This window comes from Meles meles, chromosome 6 (genome assembly GCF_922984935.1).
Source record: "Meles meles chromosome 6, mMelMel3.1 paternal haplotype, whole genome shotgun sequence".
NCBI lineage: Eukaryota > Metazoa > Chordata > Mammalia > Carnivora > Mustelidae > Meles > Meles meles.
In genome coordinates, this window is record NC_060071.1 from 149,276,597 (window position 1) to 149,300,155 (window position 23,559).

The 23,559-nt window shown below is 46.9% G+C and overlaps 1 protein-coding gene across 9 annotated transcripts in view; it reads left to right on the forward strand.

Annotated features, from left to right (window-relative positions):
• Window positions 1–7,306: 7,306 nt before the first annotated feature.
• The window catches only part of MARK3 (microtubule affinity regulating kinase 3), a 112,647-nt gene continuing 96,394 nt past the window's right edge, over window positions 7,307–23,559 (forward strand). For 8 of the 9 annotated variants that reach the window (XM_046010402.1, XM_046010403.1, XM_046010405.1 and 5 more), the window contains exon 1: window positions 7,307–7,436. In XM_046010402.1, coding sequence (XP_045866358.1) covers window positions 7,386–7,436 — 51 coding nt within the window. In that variant the 5' untranslated portion in view covers window positions 7,307–7,385. The remainder of the gene's footprint in view (window positions 7,437–23,559) is intronic. The other variant, XM_046010409.1, reaches the window with a different exon arrangement.

The following is a 23,559-nucleotide window of genomic DNA, read 5'->3' on the forward strand; positions in this document are numbered from 1 at the left end:
CCATGTGATCCGCGTGCTGTGTTTCATGATTTTCTGCTCTTGCCTCTGGTGCCAGGCTCGCCTCCCAGCAGCGGCGCCCAAGAACTTCCTTTGCTCCACGTTCTCAGCAAAGCGTGGCGTGTCAGATTGTCCCGGTTGTGCCGATCTGGTGACTCTTACACAGTGACTCAGTCTGCTGTTGGTTTGCATGTGCAACAGTGGATGAGTATAAGCGTGCGTTCTTGTATTTATTGCCACTGTGAAGAGCCCATTCTAATGTCTTGCCCAAACGTCTACTATTATTTATCTTGTTAAATTATAAACATTCTTTACGTAGGATGGTATGAATACTTTATCACTCATACCTCCTCCTAGTTTGAGGTTTGTAGATTTGTGTTCTCACCCTTTTTTTTTTTTTCTGGAGAGGGAGAGAGCGAGCGGGCACTCACGGGGAAGGGGGGAAGGGCAGACGGAGAGAAAAAATTTTAAGCAGGCTCCATGCCCAGTGTGGAGCCCAGTGTGGGGCTCAATCTCACCACTCTGTGAGATCATGACCTGAGCTGAAAAGAAGAGTTGGACACTCAACCAACAGAGCCACCCAGGTGCCCCTTTATTTTTTTTTAAAGATTTTATTTATTTATTTGACAGAGAGAGATCACAAGTAGGCAGAGAGGCAGGCAGAGAGAGAGGGAAGCAGGCTCGCTGCTGAGCAGAGAACCCGATGCAGGGCTCGATCCCAGGACCCTGAGATCACGACCTGAGCCAAAGGCAGCAGCTTAACCCACTGAGCCACCCAGGCGCCCTATTTTTTTTTTTGTTTTTAAGTTATGTCTACACCCAACACGAGGCTCGAACCTACAACTCTCATGCCCCACTGACTGAGCTAGCCAGGCGGCCCTGTACTGACCGCCTTGATGGTGTTTTTTGAAAAAAGAGATTGTTATAGGGTGGAGGAGGGCTTTTTTAAAACCGTGTATCCCTTTACACCTTGTAAATTATGCACCAAGTGCATCTATTACCAAAAAACATATATATAATTTGAATCAAAACAAAGGCGCTTAATCTTGGAGCGCCTGGGTGGCGCTGTCGGTTAAGCGTCCCACACTTGGTTTCAGCTCAGGTCGTGATCTCAGGGACTCAGGACTGAGTTCCAAATCTGACTCCATGCTCAGTGGGGGGTCTGCTTGAAGCTTCTCTCCTTCTGCCCCTCCCCCATCTGTCTCTCTCGTTCTGTCTCTTTCAAATGAAATACAAAAATCTCAAAAGAGCTTGTCCCTATCACTGTACCCTCATTAATTTTCATAAGTTATCACGCTCTAAATTGTATCACCCATGAATTTTTTTTATGTGTGTCCTGTGACACTTGACCGAGAACTTTGTTCAGAGCTGTATCCCCAGGGCTTCAAACACTGCTTCACACAAAGTGGGTGCACGGTCCTTACTCTGTCGGGGAGCCGCAAAGGACAAGGTAGGAGGCAAAGGAGGGAGGGCTGCCATTGGGGGAGAATGTGGCTTTTCATGGGGATCCACTGGTTCCAGTGATGGCACAGGAACCAAAGAAATGGAAGAATATTCTTCCCACAAATAGAGCTGAGATTGTTTCTGCGAAAGTTATTATTTGTATTGGGACGTGTGCTTACTTCCGTAGGTCAACCCTAAGGAGTGGCTGATGCAAGGCTGCGGAGCGGTCCTGGGTCTTCCTCACCTAGTCTTCCTGGCTCTCCTGCACTCTTTTATTGCCTGACTGTCTTTGCAGCCAGGACGGTGTCTGAGCCACTGGCCTGGGACCTAGAGCACTGGTCTCTGCCCTGGGAGCTTGAGCAAGCCATCTGCCCTTCCACAGTCTCCATGTGCCTGAGGCAATGACGCGAACACTTTACAGCTTACCTTGTATTGCTAGACCTCTTACCAAGAGCGCTTGCCTCCAGTACCTCCTGTAACAAGGGACGCCGTGAGGTGGGTGAGATTGGATGGGGACACGTGGAAGGAGTGAGTCTCTAACTCTTGGCCATGTGTGGCCTAAGAAGCCTGTCTTCTCCACGGTTCATCCTGGGGAGAACTGAGATGGCGACTGCCCAGGGAAGGTGAACTCTGCACGTACGTGCTGGCTGTTCCCTGGGCATTACCTCTGCAGATCCCCACAGCAACTGTGAGTGACAGGTACTATTATTCCCATGTGACTGGTGAAGAAACTGGCTTTGAAAGATGTGAAGTGATTTGCCCAAGGTCACCCAGCACTCAAGGTCATGAGCCAGGGCTCAAATCCAAGGTTCAAATCCAGAACCCGTGCTTCTCTCCCACCACTGTTGTCTCCATAGATCTTGGCGTGCATTCGAAACAGCGGGCTTTCCCAGCTTAGAGCAGAGTGGCCAAGGGAGAGGGCCCGCTACAGAGAGCCACACTGTCAGGATCTAGAAGGTCACCCAACAGAACGTCATATACGTATGCTTCTAAATCTAGACCTGGACTGACAATCTCTGGCACATCAGAGAATAGAACATTTCAATAGCTTGAGGCCATTGAGTGCAGAGTCCAACAGCCCGTTCTGTCTCCATATCCCACAAGGCTATCCCAATATTGCAGTGCATTATGGGAACTGATAAAAGGGTAACTATGGATCAAAGCTGAATTTTTCAGAACAGTGTTCTTAGGAAGGCTGGGAAGTCTGTGATCCATCTCAGAAGCAGCCCATCCACAATTATTCTGAAAGGATACAGCACTTAGAGAAGGGTGGTCACTGTCAGATCTGGACTGACTTTCTAACTGGACACTCTGCTGAGCTAAGCCCCAGGGGCTAGAAGGCGCCCCCCACCCTTACCCAGAATGAAAGGGATCCATCACTGGATCACTGGCTATTGGAGAGTTAGTAGTCTAGGTGCTTGGTGCCATGTCAGGTACACAGCTGGAGCTCAATAAGTGTATAGCAACCACAGGCAGTAAAAATCAAGGATGCTGGCAGTGGGGGAGAGCCCACTGGAGGCCAATCTGGGAAGGCTCCATGGAAGAGGTGAGATGACAGGGAGGATTCAGGGGGACTGGGAAGCGGTTCTAGGCCAGAGAACAGCAGGAACACAGTCTCAGACAGGCGAATTCATGAGCTTCCTATTGAACCCTTCCTGAGGGCAATAATAGCCCCACTGGGGTGAAGATGGGGACCAGAGTAGTGAGCTAGAGCAGCAGCGCACCTGCTCTGACCTCCGGGGTGCTGGGCAGCCGCCTGGAGGGTGGATCTGAAACGGACTTCGTATTTCCAGTACCTCCAAGCATCCGTGGCCTACTTGGCCTACACGGGGCCTGCCCCCCCCCCCCCGCCCCCCGGCCTCTGGGCACGACAAAGACCCGTATCCCAGATTATCACACGTCTCTTCTCTGTGACTTTGCTCATTCTCAGTGCTCAGCTCTGGGTCTGCTCTCTACCCCTGCCCCCCCCCACACACACCCTCCACATACACACACCAAGGCATTGCTCCTGGCCCCAGCACCTTCCACATGCCAGCAGAAGGCTATGGCTGTGAGCCTGGCGGTGTGGTGGCCAGGCCTTTCCTGCCCTGTCTGAACTAGATGTAGTGCAGAGAGTGCAGGCCTGGGGCTCGGGAGATCTCACTACCACTCGTGACAGAATTGGTTTAGGAATGCACTGGGCTGCGAGTAACAGACAGCCCGAACCGTCACAGCTTCCACAAATGGGTGCTTAAATGTTTCCTGCACAAGGTCATTATTGCCCTCTGTGAGGTCCGGCGGGCAGCTCAGGGATCTCACGGCTCACACAGTCTTCCTGCCCTTCTCAGCCTGGAATAGCTTCCCGGTCCCCCTGACTACTCCCTGTTGTTCTACAGTCTGGAGGAGATCATCTCAGGGCCGCCGCAGGTACTCTAAGATTCCTTCTTCCTGGTGCCCACACTAGCTGTGGGGCAAGGAAACGGGTCTGGGGCTGGGAAGAGCTGGGCCCCTTTCCAACTCTGCTGCTAACTAGCTGGGCAGCTGCAGACAAGCCCCTTGACCTCTCGGAGGCTCTGTTCCTTTCCTGCCGCCCAGCAATGAGGCTAGGACTAGATTATCCTCGGCTTCTCTCAGGATGAGCTTCCTTCCTGACATGTGAGTCAGCTCTGTCTAGCACACACCCAGCTTGGTAGGTTTCCTTGTGTCTCTTCAGCTTACGGAGACGAAGCTAGAGCCTATCTTAATGTGAAGATAGAGAGTTAGGAACATGAGGAAGGACAGAAGTGGCATTCCGAGAGTGACTTCCAGATTCAGACGGTGCCTTCCATCCCTTTCAAACCATGCAGCCACACATAACAGTGCTTTTTTTCTTTTCTCCTCCTTCTATACTTCCTCCAACTTTTTTTCTTTTTTTGCATGTAACATGCATACTTTGCCTCCCATTTTCCCATTTCCAGGTCTTTATAGTACCATGATGTCATTTGACATAAGTGAAATGAAAAGCTCAGGGTGAGGAGGGCCCGTGATGTGATGGGCACTGGGTGTTACATGCAACCAATGAATCGCTGAACACTACATCAACAACTATTGATGTAATACATGTTGGCTAATTGAATTTAAATTTTAAAAACAGGAAATATATATATATGTATATATATATATATGTATGAAAAGCTCAAAGTGTTTCTTTAATTCCAGCTTTTATGAAAACCAGAAGCATCGTGAGTTAAATGGTGTCAGCTTCATTTGCTATCTTTTGGCATTCCCTGAGTCATTATTTAATGTCTGGCTTGATGAGAAAAGTGTTTAATTGGAAACCTCATCCCCCAGCTATGACTTTGGCCAATGTGGAATGTTCTGAATTGTCTAAACCCTGTCTCTCAGCAATTACCCAAGGCTGAAACACTTTTGTGTGTCCTCCAGGTGTTTTCAGAGCTGGTTTAGTTGACATTCATCAGGACGAAGAACTGAGTGCCACATGGTGTCCAAGCCTGGCCCCTGCCTACCCCACCACCCTAATCTCTCACCCCTCCTTCTCTTGACACTTACCCAACTCAGCGATGTTGTTCCTCATCTCTGAGCTCCTGTACAGGCTGCCCTTCTGCTTGGAAAGCCTTTCCACTCATACTCCCCTGGCTAGCTCTACTCACACGTTCAGACTCGGCATAAATAAACATCTCTTTCCCAGAAAGCTTCCCTGACAGTCCCCCAAATTGGGCTATGCCAAACCAGGGCTACCAGGATCTTATGCTCACCCACATTTCAGATGAAGTGTATGAAGCACACATTTACGTAATGAGAATTTAGCCATGTCTCCTTGGCCAAAAAGGGAGAGAGAGAATAACATTTTATTGGAGCAGGGGGAGAGGGAAAGGGAGAAGCAGATTCCCCGCTGAGCAGGGAGCCTGACTTGTAGCCTGATCCCAGCTCTCTGGGACCAGGTCCTGAACCAAAGGCAGATGCTTAACCAACTTTAGCCACCCAGGCACTCCAAGAGAATAACATTTTAAATAAGGTTGCCCTTAGCCCAGTGAACACTAGCCTGAGAGGGTGAGATGGAAGCCCCAAATGCACCTTAGTCCTCATGTGTTTTTACAGTGGGAGCATCTACCCTCTCTGGGTACGATGCTGGTGTTTCAAGACATATATGTCTCACAGAGCAGGAAATGCCCCAGACACAGCAAGACGGTTCACATGCTGGGGGATGAAGAAAAAAGGAAAGAAAGAAAGAAAGAACGAACCAAGGCATATTGACTACAAGAACTTATCTGTTAGGGAAGTTTCAGGACATGGGTTCAAATCCCAGCTCTGCAGCAAACCAACTGGGGTAGTCAAGTCACTGTTATCTGTTGACAGGTGTGTCTGCCCCTTTATAGGCTGGTTACCTTGAGGGCCACCTGCCTGGCTCGGTCGTAGAGCATGCGACTCCCGCTCTTGGAGAATTCAAGCCCCACATTTTGGCACAGAGCTTTCTTTTAAAGATATGCGTTACCCCGAGGCTTACATGAGATAACAAATGTAATGTATCCACAAGGCAGACTCAGTGACAGTTCGTGCTACTTCAGCCAACACCCCCCTCCTTCCTCCGAACCCCGAACCAATGGCTTCCAGCCGCCGCGGGCCGGGGTCACGCAGGACCCCCAGGCACCTGCAGAGGCGAGGGAGCACCCCGGCAGCGCTTCCGATGCTCCAGGCTGCAAGCGTCGGGGAGCTCGGCCCCGGGCTGGGACCCAGGGTGCTCCCAGCCCTTCAGCAGCCACACGCTGGCGTTCGGAATTGGTCCCTGGGAGCTTCTGGGGCTTCGCCGCGCTCCTCCTCCAACCCCCGAATAAGCAGTCCTCCTTCCCGATGGCACTCAGCCGAGTCCGCGTCCATCTCCCTCCCGACCGCGAGCTCCTCGAGGGAGCCGTGCCCAGCCCCCGGCTACCCAGGGCTGGAGGCAGGAAGGGTGACTGAATCCTCGAGTCCCGAGTCACCGTGAATCACGCCCACAGTCCCGGCCCTACGACCGCTGCCGCGGCTCGATTCCGTGCAGCGCGGTCCCGCGGGCGCGACCTCCACCTCGGCACACAGTAGGCGTTCCACCAACGCCGTAAATGCCACCCCAGCAGTCGCACTCAGACCACCGCCCAGGGCCACACGCCGACTCTTTCGGGGCACCTGGCGCCCGCCGCCTGCCGCCCACCGCGCCGGGCCGCCGGGTCTGCGCCCAGAGCGCCGCCTCCTCCACCCCGGACAGGACCAAGTCGCCCCTAGCAACAGCAGCCCGGCAGGCTTCCTCGGGCCGCGCTGATTGGCCGAGCTCCGGGAGGCGGCGGTGCCGTCACTTCCGGCATCCGGAGGCAGCAGAGGAAGCCGAGGGGCGGCCATCTTGGGTCCGTGAGGCTCTGAGGTACCGGGAGCGGCGGCGGCCAGCGGGTGGAGGCTGAGGCGGCAAGTGAACCGGAGGGAGCGGAGCAGCCGGGCGCAGGCGCCGCTTCCGCAGCCCCCTCCATGGTTGGCGCCCGCAGCCCGCGGCGGCCTGTCTTGCACTTCACCTTGTCCACATCCTCCTCGTCCTCGTCTTCAGGGGCAGCCGGCGGCGCTGTGTGGAGGCCCCGGCGCTGAAATCCGCGGTGCGACGGGCTAGGGCGGACGAGGAGGCGAAGGGGTCCGGGCCCGCGGGGCGCCCTGAGGGGCGGGGACGCCGGCGGGCCGACCCGCAGCCCGCCGCCGCCGGCCCGGCCCCGCCACCGCCGCCCGCGGGGCTCCTCGGCGCGGCCGCCGGGGCCGGGGGGAGCATGAGCCCCGGGACCCGCAGAGGGACGGCCCGGGCCCGGCCCGGGATCTAGACGGCCGTGGGGGAGGGGAGCCGCCGTCCGCGGCGCCGCTCCGGAACCGCAGGGCCCTCGAGGACGCGGTCGCCGGCCCCCAGGCCGCGCTGTTTTGTTTCGCCGTCGCATTGTGCCGAAGCGAAGTGAAGTACAATGTCCACTCGGACCCCGCTGCCCACGGTGAATGAGAGAGACGCTGAGAACGTGAGTGGCCGGGGCGTTCTCGGGGGCCGCGGGAGGCGGGGGGCAGCCCGGCCGGATCGCAACCCCGAGGCGGCCGCCCTGCCGCGCGGGGCGTGCGGGCCGGGGCCGCGCCTTGGTGTTCGCGCCGGAGTCTGGTTTGCTGGAAAGCCTGCGGGCTGCGGCCTGGCCGGGCGGTGACCTGAGGTCCGGGGGAGCCGCGGCGGCGGGGGGGTGCCCGAGTGTGGGTCGCGCCCCTGCGGGTGTAGTGCTGGCTCCAAGCAGACCCGGTGCAGGCCGGGCGCAGCCCCGCGGCCGTCAGGCTGGAGACGCTTGGTGGTGCCGACGGGCCGAGGGGACTGTCCTTCCTGCCCGGTGTGTGAAGGTCTGGGACCGAGTTTAGTGACAGTCCCTACGGCTGATGGCCACTGAGGAACCTCCGAGGGGCCGCGGGAGGAAGTGCGGAGCCGCTCGGAAGAGAAGTTTGCGGAGGGGGTAGAGACCGCGTCCAGGAGCAGTTTCCTTCCCGCGCGGCGCGCTCCGAAGGGCCGGGTGCGGGAAGCCGCGCTGCCCTCGCCGCGGGGCTGCCCCCGCCGGCCCCCGCGGCTGCTGGGAGCCTTGGGCCCCTTCTAGCGCTCCCGCCCTATGATTCTGTAAAAGGGACCTTTGGTTTTGTTCTCGGAGAACTTTTAAAACGGCCAGGAACAGCATTTTTAGGGAACGACAGCTTGGGGAAGTGTTGACCCTGCCCAAGTGCGCTCTGAGCTCTTCTCGTCCCGGGTCCAGAGCTCTTCAGTCTCGCTGGGGGTCACCTTCTGCACGACATCCCGCACATAGCTCGTGAAGACACCTCTCGGGCCCTTCATGATCCGTGTTATGAGCTGATTCCTGGCAAGAAAATGCCGTCACTTCGGAAAGTGCTTTCTTGCCCTGCCTGTTTCCACGCTTCCGACCGTGTCCCGAGACTTTGTGGCCTCCTGGCATCAAGTGCCTTCATTTTAATCTTCAGAATGTCACTTGTTTGCTGGATAACTCTCCGCGGATTTAATCTGTTCCTGTAAACTTTGGTCTAAAGCATTCCTGTAGTGTATTAACGTAGAGTATTTGATGCTCGTTAGTCTGGTAGGTTGAGTAGTCCAGGGGCATGTGGTCTTTCACCTGAGATGGACTAGAAGGTTCCATAAAGAGTGAATAATACAAAATCATAGGCTAGGGCGCCTGGGTGGATCAGTGGGTTAAGCCTCTGCCTTCGGCTCAGGTCATGATCCCAGGGTCCTGGGATCAAGCCCGGCATTGAGCCCCACAGAGCCCCGCATCGGGCTCTCTGCTCAGCGGGGAGCCTGCTTCCCCTCCCCCTCTGTCTGCCTCTCTGCCTACTTGTGATCTCTGTCTGTCAAATAAATAGATAAACTCTAAAAAAAAATCATAGACTAGGTGAGTCAGTGAGTTCATTCATTTTTTTCTTTTATCAACCCATATTTATTTATTTTTTAATGAGAAAGAGAGGCAGAATCCGAGGGGTAAGCAGACTCCCTGTGGAGCAGGAAGCCCAATCTGGGACTCTATCTTACAACCCTGGGATCATGACCTCTTTTTGTCTATTATAATTAAAATCATCTTTTTGTGTTTGTCTCCTATACTTTTCTGCTATACACAGGGCCCACTGTTTTGTCATTTTTTGTTTGTTTGTTTTTGAAGATCTTATTCTGTTGACTAGTTACTGAAATACATGTATAGATGAGGAGGCATTGGTATGAAGGGTATATGCTTCTTTTAGAGAAACTTACAAGAGATAAAGCAGTTCTTCCAGCTTCATAGTGTATTACTTGGGCTAAGTTTTATTACTTCTCTTCACTCATTCAAATATTAGTTTTTAGTTATTTGATTTATTACTGTGAAAGCCCTTTTGCTTTTATATAATACCAAGATTTCTGTATCTGTGATTTAAAAACAATGAAGATATCAACATAAATTTCAGTCAAATTCACCCATATATTTAATTTAGTTAATACTTCTAGTTATTGCATGTTATCAGGGATAGGTCTGAAATAGAAACTGACAGGAGTATAACATTCTCCCACCTCTTCAGAATCCCAAGTGGGAGCAAAACACAAAGGCTCAAATTAACTAAACATGTATAAAGAAGTAACACAAAATCTATACAGAACTTATCAAACTCAACACCCAAAAACCAAAAAATCCAGTCAAGAATTGGGCAGAAGACATGAACAGACATTTCCCCAATGAAGACATCCAAAGACAGATGCTCAACGGACTGAGCCACCCTGGCCCACAGGGAATTCATTTTTTTATAGACCCTTGGAAGAACCTATTTCTGACTTAATCATTTTCCTATTCCTTGACTTCTCTGCAGAGTGGAGTAAGCAAAAAAGTGAGTTGATTAGCTTTGATCATTGACTTCCACCCAGAAAAGCAAAATCTTACATTGACCCAAGAGCAGGTGCTCCATACTTTCTAAATGAACTGAAGCCAAAAATGGATTTGTGATAATGAAGGATTTACACTAAATGAGTCTTTTTACTTTGATCTCTGGTGAATTATGGTGTGTTGTTAGAAACTATTAAACTTTATTCTTTAAAAACGACGTAGGGGGCGCCTGGGTGGCTCAGTGGGTTAAAGCCTCTGCCTTCAGCTCAGGTCATGATCCTGGGGTCCTGGGATCAAGCCCCGCATCTGGCTCTCTGCTCAGCGGGGAGCCTGCTTCCCTTCCTCTCTCTCTGCCTGCCTCTCTGTCTACTTGTGATGTATGTCTGTCAAATAAATAAATAAAATCTTAAAAAAAAAAAAAAAAAAAAAAAGAAGTAGGACGGGTGCCTGGATGGCTCAGTCAGTTAAATGCCTGCCTTTTGTCCAGTTCCTGAGCCCCACATTGGGCTCCCTGCTAGGTGGGGAGCCTGCTTCTCCCTCTCCCTCTGCCCTCCCCACCTCACTGTGTTCTCGCTCGCTCAAGTCTGCGGCTCGCTCTCTTTCTACAGAAAAAAGTGTAGGATATGGAGTGTGCCTTTATTCTTGTGGAATGTATTTAATTGAATTTTTTACAGTGTTACAGTCAGAGATTTGTAGCACATCATTGCCTTAATTCACCATGCCCTATTTCATTTTTAAATTTGTATTAGAATGTTCTGGGTGTAGTTGTGTGTCTTTGACAGTGTGGTGCCCTTGTGTCAGTGTTACAGTCTGGCATATGCCATGTTATTTACCTGCTGTTACTGAACTACTAAGTATTAGACTTCCCGCCAGTTGGTAAGGTTACAAGAATGAATGGGAGCTCTCAGTTTTTGGAGCAGCTCTATTGTTAAAGTCAGGTCTATTGAGATAGAACTCTTCTTAAGTGTAAGGCTTGATGAGTTGTGACAAATGTATAGATATGTAAACCACCATCGTAGTCAAGATATAGAACATTTTCATTGCCCAGAAAAGTGCTTACCTTGTCGCCCTTTACAGTCAGTCCCCTCTCTATTCCCCCAGGTCTTCACAGCCTCTGATTTCTTATGTGTCTCTGTAGTTTTATCTCATCTGGATGTTACATAAATGGAATCTATATTCATGTTTGTTTGTGTATTAGTAGTTCATTCCTTTTTATTGCTGAGTAGTAGTTCATTGTTTGTATATACAGTTTTGTTTTGTTTTGTTTTGTTTTTAAATAAAAGTTCTAGAGGGCGCCTGGGTGGGTCAGTGGGTTAAGCCCCTGCCTTCAGCTCAGGTCATGATCTCAGGTTCCTGGGATTGAGCCCCACATCAGGCTCTCTGCTCGGCAGAGAGCCTCCTTTGCTCTCTCTCTCTGCCTCCCTCTCTGCTTACTTGTGGTCTCTCTCTCTTTGTCAAATAAATAAATAAAATCCTTAATAAATAAATGAGTAAATAAATAAAGAAAAGTTTTAGGTTTCATTTCCAGTTACCATAAAGTGTTGTATTAGTTCAGGTGTACAATATAGTGATTCAGCACTTCCATACATTATCCAGTTAACATAGAACGATTTTTAATCCATCCACCATTGATGGATGTTTTGGCTGTTATGATTAGAAGCTCTTTGTCTTTCCATTTATTAACGAGACTCTATTTTGCTTATCCTGGGAATCTTATTTATTAATTTTTTGGGTAGGTCCATGCTAGGCCTCCCAGTGTTGGACTTGAACTCACAACTCTGAGATCAGGAGTCAGACACTTAACTGATTGGACCACCCAGATACCCATCCTGGGACTCCTATCTAAATTTTGAATAATTGGGTATAACTGTGATAGGAATGTTGCTTATAGATCAAGAGTCATGGGGCGCCTGGGTGGCTCAGTGGGTTAAAGCACTCTGCCTTCAGCTCAGGTCATGATCCAGGGTCCTGGGATCGAGCCCCCAATCAGGCTCTCTGCTCGGCGGGGGGGCCTGATTTCCCCCAGGCCCCCCCGCCTGCCTCTGTCTGTCTACTCTGATCTCTATCAAATAAATAAACAAAATCTTTAAAAAAAAAAAAAAGACTCATAAGGGGCGGGTAATGTGCAAGAAGAATATCGTCTTCATCTCAGTACACTACTCTGTTTTCTTTTGTCTGATTTACAGATGTGAATATACACTTTTAGTTGCTGGGTATGTAAAAGATAATACTGTTTGGGGTGCCTGGGTGAGTGGCCGACTCTTGATTTCTGTTCAGTGTCTGACTCTTGATTTTGGCTCAGGTCACAATCTCAGGGTCATGAGATGGAGCCCTGTGTTGGGCTCTGCACTCAGTGGGGAGGCTGCTTGAGATCTTTCCCCTCCTCTCTCTCCCTCACCCTCTGCTCTTTAACCCCACCTCTGCATTCTCTCTCAAATAAATAAATGCTTTTAAATAAGAGATAACCCTGTTATCAAATCATTTTAAAACTCAAAATCAAATAATCTGCCCTAATGGAAATGCTGAGACTCAAGAAGTGACAGGAGCTGCTTATGACAAAACTATTTAGTAGCAGTGCTTCTGCTAGACTCCAGATCTCTGGTTCAGTCCCCTCTGCTTTTTTTGTGTACCAAGCTGTTCCTCAAAAGCTTACGTATTGGGTTGCCTCGGTGACTCAGTCAGTTAGATGTCTGCCCTCGGCTCAGTTCATGATCCCAGAGTCCCAGTCCCAGGTTCATCTTCCTACTCAGCGGGGAGTCTGCTTCTCCCTCAGCCCCTCCCCCTTTTTTGTGCTCTGTCTCAAAAAAAAATCTAAAAAAATAAAAGCTTTATTGTGTATTTACCCTAAAGATGCAAATGTAGTGATCCACAGGGGAACATGCACCCGAATGTTTATAGCAGCAATGTCCACAATAGCCAAACTATGGAAATAGCCTAGGTGTCCATCAACAGATGAATGGTTAAAGAAGATGTGGTATATATATATATATACAGTGGACTGCTACGCAGCCATCAAAAGAAATGAAATCTTGCCACTTGCAATGACATGGATGGAACTAGAGGGTATTATGCTGAGCGAAATAAATCAGTCAGAGAAAGACAATTTGGGGGCTAGGGAAGGAATAAATGAAACAAGATGGGATTGGGAGGGAGACAAACCATAAGAGACTCTTAATCTCACAAAACAAACTGAAGGTTGCTGGGGGGTGGGGAGGGTCATGATAGGATGGTTGGGTTTTGGACATTGGGGAGGGTATTTGCTATGATGAGTGCTGTGAAATGTGTAAGCCTGATTAATGTATAGCATACATTATATGTTAAAAATAATTGTAAGGGGTGCCTGGATGGCTCAGTGGGTTAAGCCTCTGCCTTTGGCTCAGGTCATGATCCCAAGGTCCTGGAATCGAGCCCTGCGGTCGGGCTCTCTGCTCGGCGGGGAGCCTGCTTCCCCCTCTCTCTCTGCCTGCCTCTCTGCCTACTTGTGATCTCTCTCTCTGTCAAATGAATAAAATCTTTAAAAAATTTTTTTAAATTTAAAAATCTCTCTCAAAAAATAGAAATAAAAGCTATGTACTAATTACTCAACTAGAGAGATGTAGTTGTACCCAAACACAGTGTATAATTAAAATAAGACTTTAAATTTTGTTACGGAAAATTTCTTTTTTTTTTTTAAAGATTTTATTTATTTATTTGACAGAGAGAAGATCACAAGTAGGCAGAGAGGCAGGCAGAGAGAGAGGAGGAAGCAGGCCCCCCGCGGAGCAGAGAGCCCGATGCGGGGCTCGATCCCAGGATCCCGAGATCATGACCTGAGCCGAAGGCAGCGGCTTAATCCACTGAGCCACCCAGGCGCCCCTACGGAAAATTTCAAATAAGCAGGGAGAATTTAGTGAGTTGTTTGTTTGTTTTCTTAAGATTTACTTATTTGAGGGGCACCTGGGTGGCTCAGTGGGTTAAGCCGCTGCCTTCGGCTCAGGTCATGATCCCAGGGTCCTGGGATCAAGCCCCACATCGGGCTCTCTGCTCAGCGGGAAGCCTGTTTCCTCCTCTCTCTCTCTCTCTGCCTGCTTGTGATCTCTATCTGTCAAATAAATAAATAAAATCTTTAAAAAAAAAAAAAAAGATTTACTTATTTGACAGAGAGAGAGATCACAAGTAGGCAGAGAGGCAGGCAGAGAGAGGGGTGGGGGAAACAGGCTCCCTGCTCAGCAGAGAGCCCAAGGTGGGGCTCGATCCCAGGACCCTGAGATCATGACCTGAGCCAAAGGCAGAGGCTTTAATCCACTGCGCCACCCAGGTGCCCCTCTAGAGACATTTTTTTTTTTTTTTTAGATTTTATTTGTTTATTTGACAAAGATCACAAGCAGGCAGAGGCAGGTAGAGAGAGAGGAAGGGAAGTGGGCTCCCTGCTGAGCAGAGAGCCCAATGTGGGGCTCGATCTCAGAACTTTGGGATCATGACCTGAGCTGAAGGCAGAGGCTTTAACCCACTGAGCCACCCAGGTGCCCCTCTAGAGACATTTTTGATTGTCACTACTGAAGAGAGTTTACTGACTAGGAATGCTGCTAAACATTTTATAATACACAGGACAGGACCTCTAACAACAACAACAAAATACCTGGCCAAAAATGTCAATAGTGCCAGGGTTGAAAAACCCTGGTGTATAGTTAGTTAGCTGTCCATGTACTCAACAGCTCAGTGGCCAGTCTTATTTCATTTGGTTTCTCCCCAAGAAACAAATTCAGTACATCATATCACTTCATCTCTAAAGCTTTTAGAAGAGTGCCTTCGGCTCGGGTCATGATCTCAGGGTCCTGTGATCGAGTCCCACATCGGGCTCTCTGCTCGGCGGGGAGCCTGCTTCCCTCTCACTCTCTCTGTCTGCCTCTCTGCCTACTTGTGATCTCTCTCTGTCAAATAAATAAATAAAATCTTAAAAAAAAAAAAACTTCTATTTTTATAAAAATTGTCATTATAATCCCTTTATCATAATTTCTTCATATCAAATATCCAGTCAGCCTTCAAATTTCTTCAGTTGTTTACTTTATTTTTTAATTTTTAATAAAGATTTTATTTATTTGAGAGAGAGAACACACATAGATGCATGTGTGAGAGAGAGAGAGAGAGCGTGCGCGTGCAAGCAGGGACAGAGGGAGAGGGAGAAGCAGGCTCCTGCTGAGTAGGGAGCCAGACAAGGGGCTCAGATCCCAGGACCCTGGGATCATGACCTAAGGTGACCCAGGTGCCCCAGTTACATACTTTTTTAACACTTTGTTCAAACTGGAATCTCTTGGGTCCATATCTTACAGTTAACTAACATGTGAAATTCGATAAATTTTGAAGGCATCAGAAAAGTTTATGTTTTAGTTTATGTTCTGCAGTTGACTTTATAGAGCCAGGGTCAAATTCTGTTTGGACACTGGTAAAATTAGAAATGTAGTTTTCACCTAAATTTTAAAGCATATCACACTTTGGGGGCGCCTGGGTGGCTCAGTGGGTTAAAGCCTCTGCCTTCAGCTCAGGTCATGATCCCAGGGGTCCTGGGATCGAGCCCTGCATCGGGCTCTCTGCTCAGCGGGAAGCCTGCTTCCCGCCCCCCACCCTCACCCCAGCCGCCTGCCTCTCTGCCTACTTGTGATCTTGGTCTGTCAAATAAATAAATACAGGGCGCCTGGGTGGCTCAGTGGTTTAGGCCGCTGCCTTCGGCTCAGGTCATGATCTCGGGGTCCTGGGATCGAGTCCCGCGTCGGGCACTCTGCTCGGCAGGGAGCCTGCTTCCCTCTCACTCTCTCTGCCTGCCTCTCTGCCTACTTGTGATCTCTGTCAAATAAATAAATAAAATCTTAAAAATAAATAAATAAATACAATCTTTTTTTTTTTTTTTTTTTTAAATCACACCTTGTAAGCCTGGATTATTTGCCAAAGTACCAGAGGCCCCAGGGCTTTGCCAATTATTTAACGGCTCCTTGTGTGTGTGCAGCATGTACTTACTTATTATTAATGCAGACAAGCCATCAGAGTTGATCTCTTTAGTGTTCTTGTTTAGTCAGCTATAGGTTATATGACACTGTTATTAACCTGTTCCGGTTTGAGTGCCTACTTTGTGTATGATACTGTGCTGGGTGCCTTGGAGGATATACCTAGGAACCATATTGCACCTGCTCTTTAGGACTCCTCAGTCCCTGTAGAAAAAAACACCCTGAGCTCTGTGAAACTAGTCTAATAAACTCTCAAACTGGAGCAAGCACCAGTATCACCTGGTGGCCTTGTTAGAGCTCTGCTTGTTGGGCCCTACTCCCACACTCTGATTCTACAGTTAGCATTTCTTTTCTTTCTTTCTTTCTTTTTTTTTTAAAGATTTTTATTTACGTATTTGACAGAGATCACAAGTAGGCAGAGAGGCAGGAAGAGGGGAAGCAGGCTCCCCACCGAGCAGAGCCTGATGTGGAGCTCAATGCCAGGACCCTAGGATCATGACCTGAGCTGAAGGCAGAGGCTTTAACCCACTGAGCCACCCAGGCGCCCAACAGTTAGCATTTCTAACAAGTTCCTATGTGATGTTAATGTGGCAGGTCCAGAACCCACATTTTAATCATTACATTTGTATTTAGGGAAAGCATGCCAGCTAAACTATATTCCTTTAGATTGTATTGTGACTATAGAAGAGAGATTTCAAGTTCCGTGAGTTGTTTTTTTTTTTTTTTTTAAGATTTTATGTATTTATTTGACAGGGCAAGAGAGCAAAAGCAGGCAGAGCAGCAGAGGGGAGAGGGAGAAGCAGGATCTCCACTGAGTAGGGAGCCCGATGCGGGCCTGGATCCCAGGACCCTGGGATCACGACCTGAGCTGAAGGCAGTCGCTTAACCAGTTGAGCAACCCAGGTGCCCAAGTTCCATGAGTTTTTAAAGTTGGTTCTTCATTAGAAAGTGTGGTTATCGAGTATAAAAATAGTTACTATTTGTTGATCACATACTGTACATCAGGCAACAGTACTAAGTATATAGTATTTCATTTAAAATATATAGTATAATTTCATTTAATCTGCCTTTTAACTTCCAAGCACAACTATCTCTTGACTAAAGCTATCTGAGCCATTTTAAAAAAGTTGATCTCTCTCTCTTTTTTTAAGATTTTATTTATTTGGCTGAGTGGGGCGGGGGGGCAGAGCGTGGGCACACAAGCAGAAGGAGTGACAGACAAAGGGAAAAGCAGATTCCTTACTGAGCAAGGAGCCTGATGTGGGACTTGATCCTGGAACCTGGGATCATGACCTGAGCTGAGGGCAGACGCTTAACCGGCTGAGTCATCCAGGTGTCCCAAAAGTTGATTTCTGAGAATAAATATTTTTTTAATCAAAGTGTTTTGAGAAAACATCTTAGAGACTTAAATTTGAGGGTTAATTTGTTTGTTCTGTATGTAAATTAGGTGAAAGTGGAAATTTGCAATGAGCAGACTATAGGTTACTTTGATTATTTATATAGTACATGATTATTTACATTGTAATTGCTTGTAAGAGATTTATATGCAGTTTAATATCAGTTAGTGGTACCTGTTATCTTTAATTTCAAAGAAGGTTGTTCTGGATTCTAACTAAGATATAGCCAGATTTTATCCCTGGAATTTCTTTTCAACCTGGAAGTAAGTCAGGGATTGCAGCCCTTTCTGATCACCATGGGGAGGACTAAAGCAGAGAACCCTTGTCTCAGTGTGTATCGGGGGCTGATGGCCATGTGGAGGGGGCTGGGGGAAGGGGGGAGAAAAACCTATTGTCCCAGTTCCATTTTATTTTTATGTATTTCTAAATATTTTTTAAAAGATTTTTTAAAAAAGATTTTATTTATTCGACACAGAGAGAGAGATCACAAGTAGGCAGAGAGAGAGGAGGAATTGGGCTCCCCTCTGTGCAGAGAGCCCAATGTGGGGCTCGATCCCAGGACCCTGAGATCATGACCTGAGCCGAAGGCAGAGGCTTAACCCACTGAGACCCCCAGGCACCCCTGAAAAGATTTTATTATTTGAGATAGAGTGTGTGTGCAAGGGTGGGGGAGGAGCAGAGGGAGAGGGACAAGCAGACACCGTGCTGATAGTGGAACTTGATGCAGAGCTCAATCCCATGACCCTGAGATCATGACCTGAGCTCAAACCAGGAGTCAAACACTCCAGGCACCCCAATACTTTTGTTTTCTTTCTTTTTTTAAAGTAAACTCTACCCCCAACATGGGGCTTGAACTCACATACAACCCTGGGATTAAAGGTTGAATGCTCTACCGGCTGAGCCAGCCAGATACCCCATCTCCCCTCCACTTTAAACTATCAAACCTGAAGGAGAAAACAGATCTCTTCCCTGTGACTATCCCAGCTTTAGTGTTATTTTACACAAGAATTTAAAGAATGTGCTTGGAGTTGGTCTGCAAGTAATAATAAGGAGTTTGTGCTGACCCGTATACACCTGCTTGTACTATAATTGGGATGGTGAAAGTTGGCACTGGGAGCAAGGAGTTTTTGTTTTGTTTTTTTGTTTTTTTTGAGTCTCACTTTTTCTTCAACGTAGAGTTTTTCAGCACTGCATTCTAGCCACCTGAGTTGTTCGGCCATGGTTAGTCTTATGTAATCTTATGTGGACTAGATAAGGCATTTCATACGTGCGTTACATGGAATCTTGGTGTTCAGAGTTGAAATTTGAACAGAGCAGGAGGTGTTTTGGTTGTATTTGTTGCTAATAGTTAGGCAGTTGCATTTGGGTGGATGTTCTCTATTGGGGAGTTTGTATTATGGACATTTCACATGAAAATGTGTATTGGTAGAATTTAGTATAAAATTTGAATAAACTGAACCTAAAGTTTTATTCTAGAATTTTAGATAACCCCATTCTTTATGCAGTAAGTACCTTTATGACTTCATTGACTACAATAGCAGATTCTAGCTTGAGAATCCTGGAGAGGAGTCCACTTAGAACCTAACTCAGCCTTCTGCTCTGAGAATTGCCAATCTTTATCAGAAGAATAATTTAAACCAGGGCAATCAACTTTTGTTGTTGAAGGCATTTGAGGTGTTTTTGATTACATTCTGTTCATATACTATCTTTCCTTTTCTTCGCTCCCTTGCTAGCCCTTGCCTATTCCTAGGCCCTCCTTGGTACCCATAGGCATGAATTAGCTCTATTAGTGGAGTGGACTAAAGGAGCTTGTTTTCTTCTCTCAAAAGAAGGTTGACATCTAGACGTTACAGATATTTAATGATAAAGAACCTTCCACATACCATGGTAATGTATTCCAGGTTTTTGGTTTTTTGTTTTCTTTTCTATTAACTTAGTTCAGGTGTTTTGTTTTAAGATTTTATATGTTTATTTGAGAGAGTAAGAGCACAAACAAGGGGGTGGGGGTAGACGGACAAGCAAACTCCCCTCTGAGCAGGGAGCTCAAAACAAGGCTAGATCCCAGGACCCTGAGATCATGACCTGAGCCAAAGGATGCTAAACTGAGCCACCAAGCCGCCCCAGTTCAGGTTCTTAATATTTATTTCCTGCTTATTGTATAGTGGTTCTTAATAGTGCTGTGGAACAACTGTGGAACTCCACAACTTAGTAGTGTAAAACAACGGCCATTGTATTACCCTCACAGGTTGTGTATAAGGAATTCAGACAGGGATGGCTTATCTCTGTTTTTCTATGTGGGACTTGAGTTCTGAGGATCTCAAAAGGCTAGGGGGATTTGAACAGCTGGGCCGGGAGATCCACATCCTAGATTGCTTCCTCACTCACGTATCTGGCACCTTGGCGGAAGGCTGGGCTCAGCTGGGACTCTTGACAAGAGTGTCTGCAAGGGCTACTCCATCATGGAGGCTTCAGTGTGATCAGACTTCCGAGGTTGTTCAGCGTTTCAGAAAAGACAGAAGTTGCCTGTCTTTTATGACCTAGCCTCAGAGGGCACATAGTATCACTTTTGACATTTTTTTCTTGGTTAAATCTGTCACAACCACAACCACTTGGTTAAATATGTCACAACAGAGGGGACATAGACTTTAACCTTGTAATGGAAAGTGTGTCAAAGACATCGGGTCCATGTATTCAAATCACTGTAATAGTAACTCTTTGGGTTTGTAATCCGATTTAGCATTTTATTGTGTGACCTTGGACAAGTTATTTAACTTCTTTGTTGCCCCAGTTTGACCCTACAGGGCTGTTAGAAGAATAAGACCTTCTGTGCTCTGGCCTCCCTTCCCTCTTTGTTCTCATCTCCTACCTCTCTGCATCCACTACACCCATAGACCCAAGAGTCTAATTGCTGTTCTGGGAACACACCAGGAACACTTCATTTTGAGGGCCTTGACATTGCCCTTCTCTTTGAACACCTTTCTTCCAGATATCGTGACTGACTTTGTCACCGCCTCTTTATACAAACCACCTCAGTGTTTTTTTTTTTTTTTTTTTTAAATATTTTATTTATTTGACAGACAGATCACAAGTAGGCAGAGAGGCAGGCAGAGAGAGAGAGAGAGAGAGAGAGGAGGACGCAGGCTCCCCGCGGAGCAGAGAGCCCGATGCGGGACTCGATCCCAGGACCCTGAGATCATGACCTGAGCTGAAGGCAGAGGCTTAACCACTGAGCCACCCAGGCATCCAAACCACCTCAGTGGTTTAATCACCTGTGGCTCTCCCAGTCTCCCCAATCCTGATCTAGTTTTTCTTTTCTCCATTGCAGTTGTTACTTCCTACATCCCATGTTATTTACATGTTTCTTATGTAGTTTGTGTTTTGTCAGTTTCCTCTAGTATAAGGAAAGCCCCACAGGGACAGGAGTATTTGTTTTGTTTACTTACGTAACAAATACCTAGAACATGCTTGCCATTTACTAGAGGTGATCAACAAAATATTGGTTGAATTAGTGATTAAATGAGACAATGTGGCTAAAGCATTTGAAACAGTGCCTGTTACATAGTAAGTAACAGTTAAATGTTAACCATTGTTAGTGTTGATGGTTAGTGGTCTTCTCATCTCTGTCCCTGTGTCCTTAGCCTCTCCTCTCTGTAGTTATTCTACTGAGAGCATCTCCTCTCTCCCTTCTTAAAACCTAAGACAGCTTTCTTTTTTTTTTTTTTTAAAGATTTTTTTACTTATTTCTTTTGACAGAGAGAGATCACAAGTAGGCAGAGAGGCAGTCAGAGAGAGAGAGAGGGAAGCAGGCTCCCTGTCGAGCAGAGAGCCCGATGCGGGACTCGATCCCAGGACCCTGAGATCATGACCTGAGCCGAAGGCAGCGGCCTAAACCACTGAGCCACCCAGGCGCCCCTAAGACAGCTTTTTTTTTTTTTTTTTTAAGATTTTATTTATTTATTTGACAGAGAGAGAGATCACAAGTAGGCAGAGAGGCAGGCAGAGAGAGAGGAGGAAGCAGGCTCCCTGCGGAGCAGAGAGCCCGATGCGGGGCTCGATCCCAGGACCCTGAAATCACGACCTGAGCCGAAGGCAGCGGCTTAACCCACTGAGCCACCCAGGTGCCCCTCAGTTTTAATTTTTAATCTCATTGTTAACTTCTATTTCTGTATGATTTTTATTAGCTCCATATATTCCTTGGCCTTTGGAGTGTTCTGTAATTGCTCTTACGCCTCTGTTCATTTTTCTCTTGGGTTGTTGTCTTTTTCTTACTGATTCTTAGGTATTCCTTCATTTTCTAGATGTTACTCTGATAAAGGTTTTATTTTATTTATTTTTTAGGTGTTTTTTTTTTAAGATATTTTATTTGAGAGAGAGAGAGAGAGACAGAACAAGCATGAATAGGGGTAGGTGCAGAGCTAAAGGGAGAAGCAGACTCCCCACTGAGCAGGGAAGCCTGACATGGTGTCCAATTCCAGGACCCTGAGATCACGACCTGAGCCAAAGGCAGATGCGTAACCCACTGATCCACCCAGTCGCCTTCTGTCATCTTTCTGTAATGCCCTTCGTTGAACAAATCCTTAATTTTGGTGTTACCAACATAAACTTTTGCCTTGTTTTTGTGCTTTTGATTTGAAGCTGTACTTAAATACCTGGATCACAAGGATATTCTCTTTTATTTCATTTCTTAACCTTTTATCGTTTTACCTTTCATGTGTATATTTTTAATCCCTCTAGACCAAACGTGCTTTTGCATATGGTCTCAGGTAGGGATCTAGTTTTATTTTTCTTCATAGACTTATGTGTGAACAGGTTTTCCCACTGGCTCATAGGTCCCCTTTCATTGTATCTTATATTCCCACATACTTATATCTTACGGTTTTGTATTGTGGTGCATAGGCTGTTTGTCCATTGTGCCCATACCCCACCGGTTTTCTGTTCTTTTTCATGCTTATGGCTTTGTAGTCTATCATGTGAGACCATACAGTATTTGTCTTTGACTTATTTCACTATCTGTTTATATATCTTCTCTATTGAACTTTTTTTTTAAAGATTTTATTTATTTATTTATTTGACAGAGATCACAAGCAGGCAGAGAGAGGGGGAAGCAGGCTCCCCGCCGAGCACAGAGCCCGATGCAGGGCTTGATCCCAGGACCCTGAGATCATGACCTGAGCCGAAGGCAGCGGTTTAACCCACTGAGCCACCCAGGCGCCCCTCTATTGAACTTTTTATTTTAAAATAATTGTACACTTAGATAAAAATTGCCAACGTAGTACAGGGTTCATGTATGCCTTTCACCCAGCTTCCCCTAATGTTAACACCTATATAACCATGATTCAGTTGTGAAAGCCAGAAAATTGATATTGGTTTGACAGTGTTAATGATGATGATTCTAGAATTTATTTGAATTTTCACTAGTTTTTCTTCAGGGTTTTTTTTTCTTTTCTAGGATCCAGTCAGAGATCCCACATTACATTTAGTTATTGTGTCTCCTTAGTCTTCTCCAATTTTTAATGGTTTATCTTTTATGCTCTTGACAGTTTTATTTTAAAGAGAGAGAGTGCACGCACACCAGTGGGGGAAGGGACAGAGGGAGAGGGAGAGAATCCCAAGCAGACTCCTCGCTGAGTGTGGATCCTGCTGTGGGGCTCAGTCTCACAGCTCTGAGATCACAACCTGACCTGATATCACCAGTCTGTCACTTAACTGACCATGCCACCCAGGCATGCTTGCACTTGACAGTTTTGACAAGTACTGGTCAGTTATTTTGTGGAATGTCTCTCAATTTAAGTTTGTCTGACGTTCTCTCACAATTAGATTAAGATTATATATTTTTGGCAAGAATGTCCAGAAAAGATGTCATGTCTCTCTCAGTGCAATGCTGTTAGAGAGTACATATTAGAAACATGTTTTGTTATGCTTATGCTAACTAACCTTGATCACTTTTTGTTTCCGAGCTTTTTTTTTTTTTTTTAATCTCTTTTGTCAAGGCTGACCTGGCAATTATTCATCCATGTAAACTTCAGAGTAAGATTAAAATTACACAAAAACTTAAAAAAAATTGATTTGGAAACTCCTAACTGGAAAATTTAATTGAGATTGCATTGAACCTGTAGATTAATTTGGATAAAATTTTTAGTATGCCAGGGCATGGAATTTCCATTATTTGAGTATCTTTATGTCTTTTATTAAAAATTTAAAGCTTTCTCCAGAGAGCTTGTATACTTGATTAAGGTAGTTTCTACCTGCTTTATACTTTTTTTGTCTTTTTGATCATAGCCACTTTGACAGGCACGAACTGATACCTTGTTGTGGTTCTAATTTGCATTTTTCCTAATGACTAGTGATGTTGAGCATCTTTTCATGTACGTATTAGCCTTTTGT